The following is an 18709-nucleotide window of genomic DNA, read 5'->3' as shown; positions in this document are numbered from 1 at the left end:
CCCCGTCTCTACTAAAGATACAAAAAATTAGCCAGGCATGGCGGCGGGCACCTGTAATCCCAGCTACTCAGGAGGCTGAGGCAGGAGAATCCCTTGAACCCCAGAGGTGTAGGTTGCAGTGAGCCGAGATTGCACTATTACACTCCAGCCTAGGCAACAAAAGTGAAACTCCATCTCAGGAAACAAACAAACAAACGAAAATTCTCACTCACCTCCTCCAGGGAAACCACGGAGTCATTATGGAGGTTGGGCAGCCGGATGACAATGTCTCTTCGTTCAGCCCCTGCCTCCACCTGGATGGCGATGGAACTCTGGAGCATTTCTGTGCAGATGTCATAGTTCTCCAGGGCCTGCTCCATGTCTCCCTGGTTAGACGGAAAACAGGTCAGGGGACCAAAGCAGAAGACTGACTATGATGTGCCAGATGCTTTACACCGCTTATCTCACTAGACTGTGGAGCCATGAGGGTGGGTTTTTTACCAATTACACTGTACCCCCTAAGAAAGGCCTGGCATGTAGCTTGGGCTCAATAAATACTTGTTGACTAAATGAACAGTCCATGTCAACTCTGTGAGGGGAGATATCATAAACCCCATGTTGCAGATGAAAACACTGAGGACACTTGAGCAAAGCCAGAATTAGAAGCCAGGCCTGTCCTAATTCCAGAACTAATGTTCTTCACATCAAACAGTGTTGCTTTCTTTAGACTAAATGGTTGCTGACAGGGCCCTGGCAATCTCTTGACTCATTCTACCACAGTGTACCAGTACCACCATGTGCAAGGTGCTAGGTAACAGCCAATCCATCCTGGCCTTCCAGACCAGGCTCTGAAGGGAAGCTTTCCCAGAACTCTCATAAAACAGGTGAATAATTCCCTTCTAGAAAGCTCTGTATCTGTTTATTCACTTGCTCGGGCTCTCTCAGGAAAACATAAGCAAAGAGTCAAGATGCCAAGGCAATCTTGAGTGGGGGAGGTAGAGGCAGAGCAAATGCCTTCCAGAGCTCTGTGGTTATGCTGAAGAGCTTTACAGATTGGTATCATGGTTGGAAGTCTGAGATGCTGAGAATTCCCCACTGTGTCACACTTTCTCATGCCAAGCCCAGTGCCCGGGCAGGTGCTATACATGTACACATGCATGCACACACACACACACACATACACACACACACCCTCAACATGGTCAGTTTTCTGCCCACCCTGCTGGGTGTCAGGGCATGCTCCCCAAGCAGCTGACCATGGAACTAACCTGCAGCGCCAGGAAGCGAGCCTTCAGCCAGTAAACACGGACCACAAACTCCAGCCAACCATCCTCAAACAGGTCGCGCTGGGACGAGGCAAATGACAGCTGTAGGAGGTCACCCAGGCAGTGGGTCCCTGGGAAGTCAGGTCCAAATCTGCCATTCACCATACCAGCAGGGCAGTTCCGAGGAGACACTAAAAACCATCAGGCCAACGAGTCAACTTCATGTGTAGCATCCTAATGCCCTTCTGCTTCTCAGAAGTTGCACTTGGCCCTAACCACACCCACCCTATCTCCAGGGGCACCCTAAGCCCCTCAGAGCCCTACAGCTCCTTGAGTGGCAGGCATCAGAGAGGTTGGACCAGTTAAGACAAAGATATGCAGAGACCCCGCCCCCTGCCGAGAGTCAGGGGCAAGGGCAAGGGGAAGCAATTTTACAGACAGCATTGAGTATATCTACATTCCACCAGGTGGTGGTTTAAAAGTCAGAATGAAGCTGGGCCCAGTGGCTCATGCCTGTAATCCCAGCACTTTGGGAGGCTGAGGTGGGCGGATTACTAGAGGTCAGGAATTCAAGACCAGCCTGGCTAACATGGTGAAACCCCATCTCTGCCAAAAAATACAAAAATTAGCCAGGCATGGTGGCACACGCCTGTAGTCCCAGCTCCTCGGGAGGCTGATATGGGAGAATCACTTGAGCCTGGGAGGCAGAGGTTGCAGTGAGCCAAGATCATGCCACTGCACTCCAGCCTGGGTGACAGAGCAAGACCCTGTCTTACCAAAAAAAAAAAAAAAAAAAAAAAAAAAAAAATCCATATCACCAGAAAAATTACTGAAGCTACATAATACATAAAGCACTGCATTGAACAGTCACACCAAAACTGAGATCCCACTTCCTTCAATCTTGTATAACAGCAAAGCAGGGAGGTGGCTCCCTCTGGGGGCTCAGCTACTGCTAACCACTTCTTGAGTATCCAGGAGATTTCCCTGGGACCCTGACAAGCCAACCCAAAAAATGTGCCTACTATAGATATAAGGCTAAATTCCATGACTCAGTCTCCCGCCTCAGCTTTCTCCCAGCTGCTGGGGGTTCAGATATTAGCCTGGCCACAGAACACATAATGCCTCCTACCTGCAGAGCTTCTGCCTTTGGTCAGCAGCCACTGGTCCAGCTGGAGTTCCATGCAGGAGAGAGACATCAGCATCATGTCCTGCAGGACAGACACAGGAAGGTCAAGAACAGTATCACAAAGCCTCTTCACAGTGTGGGGGGTAGGGGGCTGTGGAAGGAAACAAAACTATACTTTTTGATAAAAATATAATTCTTTCTATCCACTTGCCATTTCATAAGTGATAATCGGTGGCTACTCGCCAGAACATAAAAATAGCCACATCGATGTATGTTGGGACAAGACTTGGGAGAGGCCAGGAGACCGGTCTTCAGAGTTCCTGTCCTGTTGAAGAGGCAGCCCTGTCACCTGCCAAGTGCTGGGCCGGACACTGCATCCAAATTATAGAACTCAACCCTTAAAAGTTCTGGGCAGCTGGTATACCATTCCCAGGGCACTTGAGGAAGCTGAGGCTCAGTGATGAGAAGGCACTTGCCCAGTGGGCACAGCTGGAAGGTGATCATCAGCCTGCTTTGCCTGGGGATCAAAGCCCTGGTTCCTCCTGCTGTTTCACAACTGCCCCAGGGGAGCATGGCCTGGTGGGCAGAAGCTGCCAGGAGGTTGCCCCGAGGTAACTCAGTGGAGGGTGCCCACCAAGGGATGACTGACCTACAAGCTCCTCTACCTCCTGTGCTCTCAAGTCAGAAAGACCACCGGGCATCCCTGAATGTTCCTGGTGCTCCTGCTTCAGCATTCAGTGTCCCACCTCCAACAGGAGTAAGGGGCCAGAGCACCTTGTGTTCCCTTGAGCTCCAGGAGGCACCAAGTGGAGGAGGCTGGGGTGTGGAATGCAGCAGGAAGACAAGGCTCAGTGAGGCTCAGCCCCCTACTGCTGGTGGCCCCCAAAGCTTCTCTAAGCACGCTATTTAGCTTCTGCTGTTTTATCATCTGTTAAAAATAGTCATAGGCCAGGCATGGTGGCTCCCGCCTGTAATCCCAGTGCTTTGGGATGCCAAGGCATCAGGATCACTTGAGCCCAGGAGTTCCAGACCAGTCTGGGCAACATGGCAACATGGCAAGACCACATCCTAACATCGTAACATAGTGAGACCCCCATCTCTACAAAACAAAACAAATTTTTTTTTTTGAGACAGAGTCTCGCCTTGTCGCCTAGGCTGGAGTGTGGTGGCGCCATCTCGGCTCACTGCAAGCTCCGCCTCCCGGGTTCACACCATTCTCCTGCCTCAGCCTCCTGAGTAGCTGGGACTATAACCAGGTGTGGTGGTGTACGGCTGTGGTTCCAGCTACTTTGGAGGCTGAGGTGGGAGGATTACCCGAGCCCAGGAGGTTGAAGCTGCAGTGAGCTGTGACTGCACCACTGCACTCCAGCCTAGGCAACAGAGCAAGACCCTGTCTCAAACAACAACAACAAAAGCCTCAGTCACAGTCCTTGCCAACTCAAACAAACCAAATGTTTCCCTTTCCTCCAGCTTCTCCTGGCAAGGCTTCCTGTGACTCAGTAAACAACCCGAGAAGCCCTCCCCATGACTCTCATTCCCTCACACATCCCATGTCTAGTTCAACCTATCAGCTCTGCAACCACAATCCAGCACCCCACTATTACCACTGGATCTCAGCCACTGCTCCCCTGGCATGGCAGCAGCCTCCTGACAGCCCCCTGAGCCCACTCTCACCCCTAAGTGTATCCTCCACTCAGCCATCAGGGAGCTTTCTAGGCACAAACTAGGTTCAGTGACTTCCTGCTTCGACACCCACAAAAAACCCAGGTTCCAGGCCCACAAGTAGATGCAGCCAAACACAACAGCAGCCCCACACCCATGCAAGATCCCTGTCCCCATGCCCTGGTCCCAGTTCAATACCAGCCCTTGAGAGGCTCCCCCTAACCTTGATGTGCTTGTTGCTGCAGTCCCTCAGCAGCGGGTTGGGCAGGCTGGTGCTGTGCCTCCTCCAGCTGTGGTAGACGCTGAGCACGACCTCCGCCAAGCCTGGAGGCCACCTTACCAAGAACTTGTGGCCCATGGCTTTCAGGTAGCGCATCATCAGCTCCAGGATACCCCCGTTGGTTAGGTTCTCCAGCAGGAACTCATGCACGTCCTGCTTTTCTGCCCGGGGAGCAAGAACAACCTGACTTGAATAAAGAGGACCTTCCATGCCAGGGTCTCCTATTTACTTTGGGACAATAAAGACTGTTCCCTCCCTCTACCATCTGATCCAGGTGGACATGATACCACGTTGTGGTGCTGAGATCAGGCTACTGGGTTCAATGCCTGGCTCCAACCCTCAGCAGCTATGATTGAGCCTCTCTGAATCTCCATATCTAAGGTGGACATCAAAAGGGCAGACCTCCAAGTGCTGCCATGTGCACTAATCTCACTCAACAGTTATACACTGATACACACTCAACAGGTGTGCTTATATAGATTCAATTTGCAAAGCGAAGTCTCTGAATTTGGCCATAAGAAAGCATAGCAAGTATGAGCCTGGACATTTCAGAAGACCTCCAAGCTGACCACAGGGCTTAGGTCCAAGACTAATCCAGGCAGACTCTTGGCCACACTAAAAAACACCCCAGAACCATTCTCCCAGAACAAAACATAAGCAGGTTATAGAATAGTGGGAAGAAGAATTCCCAAAGTGAATGGTCACACTGCTCGATTCCTACCAGATTCCATGAATGTGGCTGAGTCAAATGACAGCCTTTGAGGCCCAATGCTTGGGAAGCTTTCCAGTTTGGCTTCTGACTGGACTTCATAGTTATTAAAGGAATCATCTTCCTCCTCAGGGTCCAGCTTTCTTAACCTGCATGTAACATGCCAAAATCACAAAGTCACAACACACGTTCTGACACAAGCATCTGAACTCTTCCTGTTAGAGAAACTAAATCTGAGTCAGGAAGAAGGCAGCTAAAATAAGTGGGTGGTGGGGTCCAGAACCCAGGCCTCCAGGAGGCTCTGCCTCTCTCCAGGGCCTCATGAGCCAGCATTTGGTCTGTATCCTGTCTCGGTCATTCATCTCATCAACAGATGATTACCGAGCACCAGCTATGTGCCAGGCACTGTGCTAGGCACCAAATACAGCAGCCCTAAATGTGGCAGATCCTGCCTGCAGTAAGCTTACCCTCTAGAGAGACACAGCCAATAAGCAGGTACACAAACTAACCCAAATAAGGACCACCTCACAACAGAGTGCTTGAGACTTGGGTCAAAAGGGCCCTGCTTTAGAGAGCAGGGTCAGAGAAAGCCTTTGAGAGGGGATAATGTTCATGCTGACACACTGGAGGAGGAGAAGGGCTTGCAATACAAAGATGCAGGACAAGAACAGGTACAAAGGCACAGGCCAGAAGAGCACCTGGTGTGTTCTAGGACCTCATGGGAGCCCAACAACTAAGGTGGAAAGCGGATAGATAGGTGGGAGTTTGGGGGATACACCAAGCCCATCTGAACTTGGTCCTTCCATGGCTCCTCACAAAGCTGTGGGTGGGCCCAGTCTCGGGACTGGGGATGCCTCTCCTGGCAGGCACTCCTCCCAAGGACCCATTTCAGCCAACCTTGTGGTGTTCCCTCAACCCAGAACCCCTGCAGCATAAACACTCAGGGCACTTGTGAATGTCTTCATTCACGTATTGCACACACTCCCAGGGTGACTCCATCAGGCGAGCTACCATGTTGCTCTTGCCTTGACCATTCAAAGAAGCAGAAACTAAGTTAAGTGTGGTTGCTCAAGATTGTAATCTCAACATTTTGGGAGGTGGAGGCAGAAGGACGGCTTGAGGCCAGGAGTTCAAGATCAGCCTGGGCAATATAGCAAGACCTCATCTCTACAAAAAACAAGAAATAAAATTAGCTGGGCATAGTGGTGTGCACCTGTAGTCCTGGGTATTCAGGAGGATCCCTTGAGTCCAGGAGTTCAAGGCCACAGTGAGCTATGATTGTGCCACTGTACTCCAGCCTAGGCAACAGGGCAAGACCCCATCTCTAACAAAAATAAACAACAAAGGAGCAGACACTAAACCACAAACGAAACCAACAACTAAAATAAAGATTAAAAAGAAAGTCGAAACCATTCCAGGTAAATGGGACTAGGGAACAAGACCTTGGAGTAAAAAGCAGGGCTAAGGGGAATATAGGGTCACTCAAATCTCTTGGCACCATCAACCAAAGAACAATCCTACAGTTCTTCCAAAGAGAAACTTTCTTCTGGTATTACCCCTTAAGAAAAATTCATCAGAAGGCACTGCAGCCCCACTCTGGTTCTGCATCAAGTACTGAGAACAATCATTATTTCTAAGCATTTCACCTTCACCTCAGAAAGACAACAAATTAAGAAAATTAGGAATCTTGCTGTAAAATAAATTTACAATCCACCTAAAGCTTCTGGCTTCTCCTTCACCACTTTGATGTTGTTACCACTGAAATAAACCATCATGGGAAAGAACTACAGATAGTTTAACTCCTGTTTAAAGATGGCATATCGAACACATATGGTTAGCTCCCAAACTCCATTCCAGTAACAACGAAGGAGTAAAAAAGGTATAAACTCACAAAGACAGAAGATAGGCGAGGATGCCCCAGCAGACAAAAAATGTACCAGCCAACTGTTAGAAGGCAGATGGCCCAGTGCAAATGAAGAATGGTGTCTGCCGAGAGAGGCCTCTCCACTCAGCTAAGGGAGGAGAAAGGGGAGTATTAAGAAACCAACCCACTGGCACCATAAACTCCAGGAAGGCTCAGAAATTGAGGATCCTAAAGCCTCTGAAGGAGGTGAGCAGGCAAGGACAAAAAGCAGAAGGACTGGCCGGGCGCCATGGCTCACGCCTATAATCCCAGCACTTTGGGAGGTTGAGGCGGGCAGATCACGAGGTCAGGAGATCAAGACCATCCTGGCTAACACGGTGAAACCCCGTCTCTACCAAAAATACAAAAAATTAGCCAGGCGCAGTGGCAGGCACCTGTAGTCCCAGCTATGCGTGAGGCTGAGGCAGGAGAATGGCATGAACCCGGGAGGTGGAGCTTGCAGTAAGCCCAGATAGCACCACTGCACTCCGGCCTGGGCGAAAGATCAAGACTCTGTCTCAAAAAAAAAAAAAAAAGGCAGAAGGACTGGTGAAAACCTAAGTAAGAAGCACTGGGGACCAAGTCCCTCCCAGCTCTGGGGAGCCTGGTTCCTGCTTGTCCCCTAGGCTCCTGAGAAGCACTAAGAATGAGTGAAACCCAGGAATACTTCACAAGCTCCTCCTCTACCTTCTCAGAATGCAAGGGAATCCTGCTGAGCCTGGAGCAAATCAAGTAGACACGGACTCCCTGAAAGCAGGAGGGAAGCTCCCTTCCATGGGGTTTTCAGGGCATCTGCACCCAAGGCACAGCACCCCTCTGCCTCCCAGCAACAAATAGATGTCTTGTAAATACACAGGGACATGAGTATGTTGCTTCTAGCTCTAAAAAGATGAACAAGTCACAGCTCCTGACTTCAGGAATTTCAGAGGTGGGAAGAGGCGAGAAAAATCCAAGATCCTACTCCAGTGAGATTTGTGCTTCAGACATCTGCACAGATGTTATGGGAACACAGAGGAGGAGACCAGAGAAGAGGGTGGCAATGGAATGAGAAATGTTATTGATGGTGTATGCTGGAGCTTTGTGGGTTTGTTTCTGACAATCAGAAAAAATACACAGTACCTGGACGGCAAGAACTTCATCAGAAGCTCCTGGAAGTCTACTTTCTCTTCTTTTTTGCACTTGGTGTTTCGGACACGGGCAGACCGCCGCTTTGCTGTTTCTCCACTCTCTTCTGAAATCTTCTTCCGTTTTACCCCTTTCTTGGATTTATCTCCCCCAGAAATATCACCTTCACAAAGAATGCAAATTAAAATCTTACACGGTGGCAGGGATGAAAAAAATGCACCACACAGACACATCAATCTCCCTCTTTTATAAATCCACTAGCATTAAACTCTTTGACATTCAAAAAATCTTCCATCTCTTCTTCAACAACAAAGAATCCTGAGTAAAATTAATTTGAAACCCCTTAACTCTCACACCTTTCTTGACTTCACAGGACCCACAAGCCAGATTTCAAGATTACTTTCCACAGCTACAAAGCAAGCAACACCCTTACCCTCCCATCCCCTCACTGGTTGGCTGAACTTCGGAGTCTCACTCTGTTACCCAGAACGGACAGAATGAGTGGCTATGACCCTACCCAGTACCCTCTGAGCACTCAGCAATATGATAAGAGCAAAAGAACAGTGTGAACTATATGGACAATAGAAGAATGTCATGTATGATTAAGTAAAAAAGAGACAACCATGTACATGTTTATTCAGAAACTTCTATATCTGCCAGATTTTCTTTTTTTCAGTGACACAGAAATCAAGAAAAGGCTCAGGAGCTTTTGTCAAAAATTTTTGACAACTCTAGCAATAATAAAAATCAATAAAACATATGGTGGTTGGTAACTTTGCTGACTGTTTTCTAAGATCAAAGAACTCAGGATGTACACAGTCAGCAAGAGAGCAGGACCAGAAGAGGGGACCTCTGCCAGCTTCCACATTACAAGTGGTTAAGAGCAACCTTCGTGCCAGAATGTGGCTGCCAGGCACTAAATGGTCCTGGGGGAACTGTCAAGGACCAGGAGCTGCATCCCTGATCCCCCGTCCTCCTAGCTGCAGGGCTTCAGAGCTGAAATGGCCCTGACGGGCAGTGGCACTGTGAGCAGGCTGAGAGGCTCCTCTAGGGCTGGGGGCTCCCACTTCCACTTGAGTCATGAGCATCAGCATGACCCTTCTCTCTAGGGAGGCAGGGCTCCCCAACAGTCTCATTCCTGCTGGGCTCAGTGAACGGGGTCTCCCCAGAAGCCAAATTCAGGGGGCCTGCTTACCCACAGGAGCGCCTGTCTCCAACAGACCAGGACTGTGCAGTGGGAAGCTGGTTGTAGCCACAGAGGTGTAGGAGACCACAGGCTCAGCGACAGCCACAGCTGGGTTGGTGCTGACAGTGCTTGGCTGGATTACGTTAACTGGCGTCACCACCATGGAGGACTCAAGAGGCTGGCTGGGGTCCTGGTAGTCCGACAAATCAATCCTCTTGCCAAGGCTGGGACGTGGGGGCTCACAGGTGGTGAGATGATTGTACATGGCCAGCAAGCTCTCTCCGAGGCACTTCCAGCTAAAGGGAGAGGGCCACAACACCTGATCACCACCCTGTCAGAGGAATACTCCAAGCATAGTGGAAAATGGCCTGCCTGCACAGAGGCGGCAGAGCTGCTCCTGGAGCTGCCATGTCCATGGGGGTGGGGGAGGTGATCAAGGTTTCATCACTGGCATAACTGATGAAATCTTGTCTAACACAGCTGAACTGAAGATGCGGCAGCCAAAGCTGGACCAGGGACCTGGCATCCACCTGCCCCTCACTGCAGCAGAAGCCCCATAAGCATCTTGGCCTGAGGCACTTTCAGACTCAACTAGGCATGTATGAAATCCATTGACTCACTTCAAAAACTCCTCCTCAGGAAGGTCAAGTCTTTAAAACACTTGTGGAACTCCCCTGCTGCCACGAATCTGTTTTATGCGGAGAGCCTGTGGGGGACTGCCAACAGGGACATGGTCTGTAAGAACTTGGACCATGGGCAGGGCCTATTGGGAGCAGCATCTCAGTGGATTACCAAATGGGCTGGAGCCTGCTGGATGGCAACAGGAGACTGTTGTTGTTTTGTTGTGGTATGGTGTGGCGTGTTATATTGTGTGCTGTCTATTGTTTTGTATTTCACATTCCGTGTTGTGTGTTGTGTTGGGTTCAAGGTTGTGTGTTGTCTACTATGCTGCGTGGTATGCTACAATGTATCCATTTATCCATCCCTTAATTGCTTCTAATGCCTCAGGCTAAAGACCAACTGCTCAGCCTGGCCTCATGGTGCTGCACAGCCTCCTCTCACACCACCCCCTGCAATCCTGCTACATTAGCTCTCTTTCAGTTCCTTAAACAAAATCACACTCTTACATCCCACTGGGCCTTTGGGCTGGCTTCCTTCTGCCCAGATGCAACATCCCCTCCCACAGCATAGCCCTCTGCCTAGCCAATGCCTGTGCCTCAGTCAGACCCCAGCTCCACCACCCAGCCTTCCCCAACCCCTAGAGCAGCAGGAACCTTGTTCAGAGGCCTTCCAGCACTGCGCTTCTCTCCTCACAGCCCCCATCAGCTTGAGGCATGTGCTGCTTTCTCTGGGTGACTGACTACTCCTGGTATCACTTGTAGCAAGGGACCAGGCCCTGCCACACTGCGCCCCTAGCACAGAGCACAGTCCCCTGCACAGAGCCAGCATCCAGGAAGTGTTGAGAAAGGAATAAAAGAACAGTGCTTCAGGCTGGGCACGGTGACTCATGCTTGTACTTCCAACACTTTGAGAGGCCGAGGCGGGTAGATCACCTAAGGTCAGGAGTTCGAGACCTGCCTGACCAACATGGTGAAACCCTGTTTCTACTAGAAATACCAAAAATTAGCCAGGGGTGGTGGCGCATGTCTGTAATTCTGATTACTTGGGAGGCTGAGGCAGGAGAATCGCTTGAACCTGGGAGGTGGAGGTTGCAGTGAGCCAAGATCGCACCACTGCACTCCAGCCTGGGCAACAGAGTGAGACCCTGTGTCAAGAAAAAAAGGACAGTGCTGGCCAGGTGCGGTGGCTCACGCCTGTAATCCCAGTACTTTGGGAGGCCGAGGCGGGCAGATCACAAGGTCAGGAGATCGAGACCATCCCGGCTAACACGGTGAAACCCCATCTCTACTAAAAATAAAAAAATTAGCCAGGCGTGGTGGTGGGCACCTGTAGTCTCAGCTACTTGGGAGTCTGAGGCAGAAGAATGGCGTGAACCCGGGAGGCAGAGCTTGCAGTGAGCTGAGATCGTGCCACTGCACTTCAGCCTGGGCAACAGAGTGAGACTCTGTCTCAAAAAAAAAAAAAAGAAAAAGAAAAAAGAAAAAAAAGGACAGTGCTTCAAAATCCAGAATCTAAATGATGGAGGCTCCCAGGGCTAGAAAGAATTTCTTCTATCTTTTTCCTGCCTTCAGTTAGTGTTACATTTAGACAGGAAGAATTTGCTTACTGGCTGGGTTGTGTCAAATGCCTTAAATACACCATTTCCCTTACTCGTGCCTTGCTCTTGCTCATGCCTACTAGGCACTGAGGAAACCAGGGGTGGTAAACTGTGCCCTGCAGCAAATTTTATTTTTTAATTCTTTTTTTTTTTTTTTGAGATGGAGGTCTTGCTCTGTCACCCAGGCTGGAGTGCAGTGGTGCCATCACAGCTCACTGTAGCCTTGACTTCCCAGGCTCAAGCAATCCTCCCCCTCAGCCTCCCAAGTAGCTGGAACTACAGGTGTGTGCCACCATATCTGGCTAATTTTGTTTATTTTTTGTAGATATGAGGTCTCACTATGCTTCCCAGGCTGGTCTTGAACTCTTGACTCAAGTGATCCTCCTGCCTCAGCCTCCCAAAGTACTGGGATTACAGGCGTTAGCCACCATGCCCGGCTAGTTTACACATTTTTAAAGCATTGTTTAAAAAAAAAAAAGAAAGAAAAAGAAGAAAATATACAACATAAATTGTACATGGCCCACAAAGGCTAGTATGTTTACTCTCTGGCTCTTTAAAGGAAAAGTTTTGCTGACCCCCGGAATAGATGGAGATTACTATAAAAGCATCATGTCCTCTGCTACCAGAGAGGGAATCTACACTCTTCCTTTAATGACCAAATCCCAAATTTAACTACTGAGCCTAACTCCCTCCTGCTTCTACTTCTCCCTCCTGCTTCTACTTAGCCCTCCCCCTACACCATGGAGGGTGGCCACGGTGCCAGTTCCCAGCCCTCTGTTCTCCAGTCACATCACCACAATCCCTTCTAGTGTTCTCAGGCCTTTTCCTCCTTCACTGTAACAGGGAGGCACCCCAGGGCCCTTCCAAAACCCCAACCCTCTGTAGTTGGGGAGCACACACTCAGATGGGAGGACTCTAATCCAGCTGACAAAATACAAGAAAGGGCACCAGACAGGAGTCCTAGAGCAGCCTGAAGAACAGCCCTTTCTTCCTGGCCATCTCGGTGCTCGGGTATGGAAATATTTCTGGGAAATTCTACATGCTGAAACTCACAGCCAGTCATAATAATACGGATCAGAGCCAGCCCTTCCTGAGTGGGTGCTATGTGCTGCCTCTGTGCTAGCCCTACATGTTTTGTCATTATCATGACAACCCTATGAGAGAGATGTTGCTCTCCCCGTTGCTAGGGAGTGGCTCCTAATGTCCCCAGAGTCATCCAATTCACAGCATTAGGAGTGCCAGGATTGGACCCAGGTCAGGTCAGTCTGATCCAGGCCAGAGCTCCCCCAGAGTAGGCAGACAGGGGTGGAGGTAGGGGGTGGGGAGTAGAAATGGAATGCTACTGCTAAGTCATGCTAAACTTAAAGATTCAATGTCAGAATTTTAAATACAGAAATTGAATTCCAGAGCTCGCTAAGGGACTAAACTATCCCAACTCCAGGGAACCGCCAATACCAATTTGCCCTTCCTGGAGAGAGAGAGAGACTCTCACATCATGGGGCTGGCAAGGACTATATTGAGGCCCATCTCGCAGGGCTCCCCACGTGGCCCTAGAGAGAAAACATGGACTTGAGAGCGGAGAAGCCCAGACCCGGGACTGTCTCTGGGCTCCCCATTTAAGTACTCTGAACATCAGTTTCCTCCTGGCAAGTGCTTGGCAAATGTTAGTTTCCATTCGCCCTCTAGATAGGGCAGGCTGAGAAGGGCCTTACAGGAATGTGGCAGGTGGCTGGGGTCAAGAACAGCAACAGCAAAAAGGGACTGAGACTGGAGGTACTTGAGAGAGAGCTGACCTGCTTCTTAGTAATCAAGTAAGCATGCACCTCCAACCATTTGGCCACTGTGCACCCAGCCCCCATTCATACCACCAACCCAGGATCAAGCCTCAAGGTCTCTCCCTCCTGTGCAGGGCAGCATCCCACACCAGGGCCTACTGGCCGACCCAGCACTCCCAGAGACGCTAGACAACCTACGTGAAGAAAGGAATGGGCTGCACAAGTTTCAGGTCCGGCTCCTTCTCCCGCACAATCAGCGCTTGCCTCTTTTTTCGCAGCCCCAAGGCCTCATCTACAATCGCCTGTGTCTCAGCTGCACTCACCGAAACATCGTGAATCGACATGTCACTAAAAGCATGTGAGACAGGGAGAAATTATCATGTTACAAACTAAAACTGAGGCTGAAATTTTACACACAAAAATGCATTTAGGTTAATACCTTTTAATGTGTATTTTTCTTCCTATAAATAAAATAACCACTTCAGTGTGGCCTGGGTGGGGCAGTAAATAGCCTTCTTAATACCCACATACACTAGAAATGACTAATATTCTTTGTTCCTTTGACAATTCAAAACTGGGCAGAGAAAGAGTTTTCATATGTATTAACAGTATCACAATAATATCTGAAAAGCCACAGAAAAATAAAATCTTTCTCTCAATTATTATTAGAAAATCTTAAAAGAATGTAACTATCCTATACTGCCCATGCCAACAAAAAGTCATCGGAAAAGTGAAGCTCACCAAAGTGTATCACGACCCAAAAATACAGAAAGGGCAGGGGCTTGGAGGCCCTACGTGTCCTCCCACAGACACACTTCTGAGGCGACCTAACCTCACCTGCCCTCCTGCCCAGACTGTCCTGGTGCTTCCCAGCAGGGTTACACCTCAGAGCTACTCATGAATTTATCTGTTTCATGTGCTTCTTATCTGTCTCCCTCAAGGTTAGCTCCCTCATGACAGATGTTCCCTCAGTTCCTATCTCTGCCAACAGGTAGTTCCTTCAGGAGAGGGACAGGCTCACAGGGGATAGACGCCAAGATAAATCACTACTAATCAACCCCTACAGGTGTGTTCCAGGGCCAAGGAAGACCAGAGGGCAAAAGGAGTTGGCTGGGCTGGAGGGCTGTGGGGAAGGGCAGCTAGAGCTCAGAAAGCAACAGAGAGGTGACCTGAGAAACAGATAAGTTCGTAAGTGAGCAGCTCTGAGGTGTGGCCCTGCTGGCAGGCATCAGGACAGTCTGGGCAGGAGGGGCAGGTATTCTTGGGTCACCTCAGAAGTGTGTCTGTGGGAGGACACCTGGCAAAGGAGGGGCAATGGCGGGACAGGTGGAGAGGTGGGAAGATGGCATGAGAGTTTAGAGCGTAGTGGGAGCCAGGTTGAGAAGACAGGATGCCACACAGTGGTACCACGCCTGGCAACTGCAAGGGACTTGGGGCAGTCTTAACAAAAGGAGCCTGGGAGGGAAAAGCAGGAGGTGAGGTGGGAGAACTATGGGGTCAGGCTGCAAAGAACCTCTTTGGTAATGCAACTGAGCATGGGCTATGTCCTGGAGGCAAGGCAGGGGTGGCACATGATCAGAGGCATGTTTGGGACACTGAACTCGGGCAGCACTGAGAACAAAACCCTGGGAAGGGGAAAGGCAGGAGGCAAGCTGGGCAGCAGGCTGCCCCAAGCATCCAGAGGAGAGCTAGCGAACACTGAAAGCTGGCAGGACAGCAGGAGAGGCGGGCAGCAGGCAGCCTGAGGAGGCCTTGCCAAGATTAGGTAGAGGTGGGTGATCAACAAGGCAGTCCAAGGTCAGTTCACTAGATCAGGGGCTGCAGCAGGGCATGAAGCCCCAGAGCACAGGGGCTCCATCCATGGGACCTGAGGGGAGAATGTGGTGTGCTCCTGACCTTCACCAGCCACACAGTAAGCGTGCACACATGGCATGGGAAGAGGCAGGACTTACCATTTGAGGAACATTCTGAGAGAGTCCTTCCGGAGACAAGGCTGCTCCTCAAAAATCTTCTCCTTGAGGACCAGCCCTTTGCTGTATCGGCAATCCTTCTCCAAAGCTTTGCAGATGAAGTACAGACATGCTGGCGGGGAAAGAGACAGTTTATGACTTCTGAGACCGCACTCAGAAGCTCTGGCCTTGCCAGTTAACATCAGGAAAATCCTGCTCCTAGAATCAAAGAAATGCCTGGTAAAAAATAATGAGATACCACTTTAACTAATTCAGTCAGGTTAGTAATAAGACCCAGAGTAGACTGGGCACTGCAAGGTGAGCAGACCCAAAGATTCTGGCAGAGGACAGACCGTAGGATCTTTTTGGAGGACCATAGGCAATTACACACAGATCCTCGATAACCTGGGAAGCCCACCTCTAGAAACTACTGCAAAAATCCAACAGGGCTCACAGTGATTATCTATTGGCTAATTGGAAAACAGCCTTCAAAAAATCTGGAAATAGCCAGGCACAGGGCTCACGCCTATAATCCCAACACTCTAGAGGCCGAGTTGGGCAGATTGCTTGAGCCCAGGAGTTGGAGACCAGCCTGGGCACCATGATGAAACCCCATCTCTACAAAAAATACAAAAATTAGTCAGGCACGTTGGTGTGTACCTGCAGTCTCAGCTACTCAGGAGGCTGATGTGGGAGAATCGTTTGAGCCCAGGAGGTAGAGGCTGCAGTGAGCTGTGATCATACCACCGTACTCTAGCCTGGGCAATAGAGTGAGACCCTGTTTCAAGGAAAAAAAAAAAAATCTCAAAACCACTCTGTCCCACCATGGCACCTGGTTAAATAAAGTATGTCCAATTCCACACAATAGGTTGCCAAGCAGCCACTACATAAATGGTCAAGGAGTGTGCTTACTGACCAGAAAGAAGGCCAAGATACAGTACTGGGAAGAAGCAGGAGACAAAAGAGGTCACATAGTGTGACTCCGTTATACACATAAAACTTATTGAATTTTGTTTACCTGTATTTTCCAATTTTCTTCCTTTTTTTAAAAAAAAACCTATTATTAAAGCTACTGCCTACAATTTAAGACATGTACATCACTCAAGTTAATGTCATAATGAGCATCCTCAAGTTATTGATCTGGAAAGCCTGTGCCAACTCCAGCTCCTCCAGGAATGGAGACAGTAACAGGTAAACACACAGAAAAAAATGGGATGGCATGGATTCACAAAGCAGAACTATGATATAAATTACAAAAGCTTTCAGCACTTGTAATTGGGAACAGTCCAGGTCTCACCAGTGAACACACAGAGAAACACAACACTGCAGCAGGGTGCCAGCTCTGCCCGGGCACTGGGACCACTATCATGCCCTGCCCAGCTTCTCAGTTTGGTGCAGGTAGACTGCAAGTCACTCCTATCAAGAATAACTAGAAAATGAAGCACCTAGGAGTGAGAAGCAACACACAGAGGAAAACCAGAGCAGAAGTAGAAATCTGCGCATGGAAGCCTTGGGAGAGGAGAAAGTGATGCGCTCCTAGTGTGCTTGGGCGGAGAGAGCAGAGACTGGCCACAATGCTCAGCAGGGCCACACGCCCCAAGGTGCACAAAGGCTGTGCAGCCTGTGAGCAAGCAGAGGTCTGTACAATCCCAGCACAGTCCACGCTGCTCAATAGATGGTCCAAAGGTGCCTGCATCAGACAAATAAGGGACATGGTTTCTCTGAGACCACATGAAACCTGAAGGGTAGCCATCAGTGACTTCCAGAGAGAAAACCCAGAAGGCACTGAGCACTTGGATGATGCTGGTTCTCAATAGGCACATTAGCTGCATTAAGCTAAACTCACTAGCCACCCTACAGTCCTGCAGAGGGAAGGCCTGGGAAATCTCAGAACAAGAGGCAGTACGCAGGCCTTAACCCAGCAGCATCCCTCCCTACTCATATCAAATACATAAAATGCCACTGAGAGTCAATTTAACATGCTGCTTTAATTTTTTGTTTTAAATGACTGTCAAATCTATCAGGGCTCTCACAGGTGTATGTATCAGTTCAGTCCCTGTTATGATTAATTGTATGTGTCTATTTGACTGGGCTACAGCATATCCAGACTTTGGCCAAATATTATTTTGGGTGTGTCTGTGAGGGTGTCTTTGCATGAGATTAACATTTAAATCAGTAGACTGAGTAAAGCAGATCGCCCTCCCTAATGTGGGAGGGCCTCATCCAATCAGTTGAAGGCCTGAACAAAACAAAAAGGCTGACCTTCCCCCGCATAAGAGAATTTTTCTGCCTGACTACCTTTGAACTGGGACATTGGGGGGGGGGTTTCTACCTTCTCACTAAAACCAAAACATCAGCTCTTCCTGGGCCGGCCAGCCTACAGACTGAAACTATACCATCAATTCTCCTGGTCCTCAGGCCTTTGGACTTGGACTAGAACTATACACCATCACTCCTGGGTCTGCAGCTTGCTGACTCACCCTGTAAATCTTGGAACTTGTCAGCTACCAATACCACATGAGCCAATTCCTTACAATAAATCTCTTTCTATATATGTACATACATCCTATTGGTTCTGTTTCTCTGGAGAACCCTAATACAATACTCCAACCTAAATCTTCCCACAAAGACTTGAGTTTACCAAGCATAACTTCTTCTACAATGAGAGAGGGGTGCAAAGAACTAAAGAAGTCAGTTGAGGAAGGAAGGCTGAACCCCAAAGATGGTCACAAACTGTGGGAGGAGCACCCAAGAAGAGACTCAAAGCCTCCAGAAGAAGAAACTGCTAGAGTCAAAACACAGCCCTGTACAACTATCATATTCTGCTGGTGGGAGTGAAATGAGGGGCAACCTACAGAACGAGTGCATATGTTCACTAAAAGACATATACAAGAATGTTCATAGCAGGTTATGACTAAGAACACAAATCTGGAAATAACCCAAATGCCCATGTACAGAATGGCTACATTGTGCAAATGCACATAATAGACCACACAAAATAACAAGACATAGAGACTGCTGTGCCCCACATGGGTGCGCTCACCGACAGGATGACAAGCAGAAGGGGCCAGCCTGAGGAAAGCACACGCTACACGCTTCCTGACTCTACCTAGAGAAAGTTCAACAACAGGCAAAGTTCATCTTTGGTGACAAAAAGGAGCAATCAAGGTTGCCTTAGGAGGTTGTAAAAAGTGGAAGGGACCCAAAGTAACCTGACTTCTGGGGCGCTGCACATGTTCTGTATCTTGACATGTTTTCACATATACAAACTGACAGGTCTCAGATTTATGTACCTTATTGTATGTATGTTTTGCCTCAATTAAAAAGATTTAAAAAGTGGTTATGGAGAACAAGAACTGGAGGTGAGAAGGTTGAGCAAGGCCTCATCTATCTCAACACATTCTATCCTGTTCCTATTTGTCTTTTTAAAAGGAAGAGAAAAAAAGACTCTCCAGCCTCCAGAGCTGAGAGAAATAAATTCTTGTTTAAGCTACCCAATCTATCATATTTTATTATAGCAGCATGAACTAAG

General features: G+C 49.0%; 1 protein-coding gene across 8 annotated transcripts in view; it reads right to left on the bottom strand.

The window, feature by feature from the left end:
* The window catches only part of CABIN1 (calcineurin binding protein 1), a 168353-nt gene that overhangs the window by 115247 nt on the left and 34397 nt on the right, over window positions 1-18709 (bottom strand). For all 8 annotated transcript variants that reach the window (XM_003811073.5, XM_055105565.2, XM_055105564.2 and 5 more), the window contains 9 exons: window positions 15181-15310; window positions 13427-13576; window positions 9245-9531; window positions 8044-8212; window positions 5034-5170; window positions 4256-4473; window positions 2374-2452; window positions 1248-1435; window positions 213-365 (listed from right to left, as the gene is read on the bottom strand). In XM_003811073.5, the coding sequence (XP_003811121.4) occupies window positions 213-365; window positions 1248-1435; window positions 2374-2452; window positions 4256-4473; window positions 5034-5170; window positions 8044-8212; window positions 9245-9531; window positions 13427-13576; window positions 15181-15310 (1511 nt within the window). The remainder of the gene's footprint in view (window positions 1-212; window positions 366-1247; window positions 1436-2373; window positions 2453-4255; window positions 4474-5033; window positions 5171-8043; window positions 8213-9244; window positions 9532-13426; window positions 13577-15180; window positions 15311-18709) is intronic.

Source organism: Pan paniscus, chromosome 23, assembly GCF_029289425.2.
Source record: "Pan paniscus chromosome 23, NHGRI_mPanPan1-v2.0_pri, whole genome shotgun sequence".
In the NCBI taxonomy this organism is placed as follows: Eukaryota; Metazoa; Chordata; class Mammalia; order Primates; family Hominidae; genus Pan; species Pan paniscus.
This window is presented reverse-complemented; position numbering and strand designations above follow the sequence as displayed.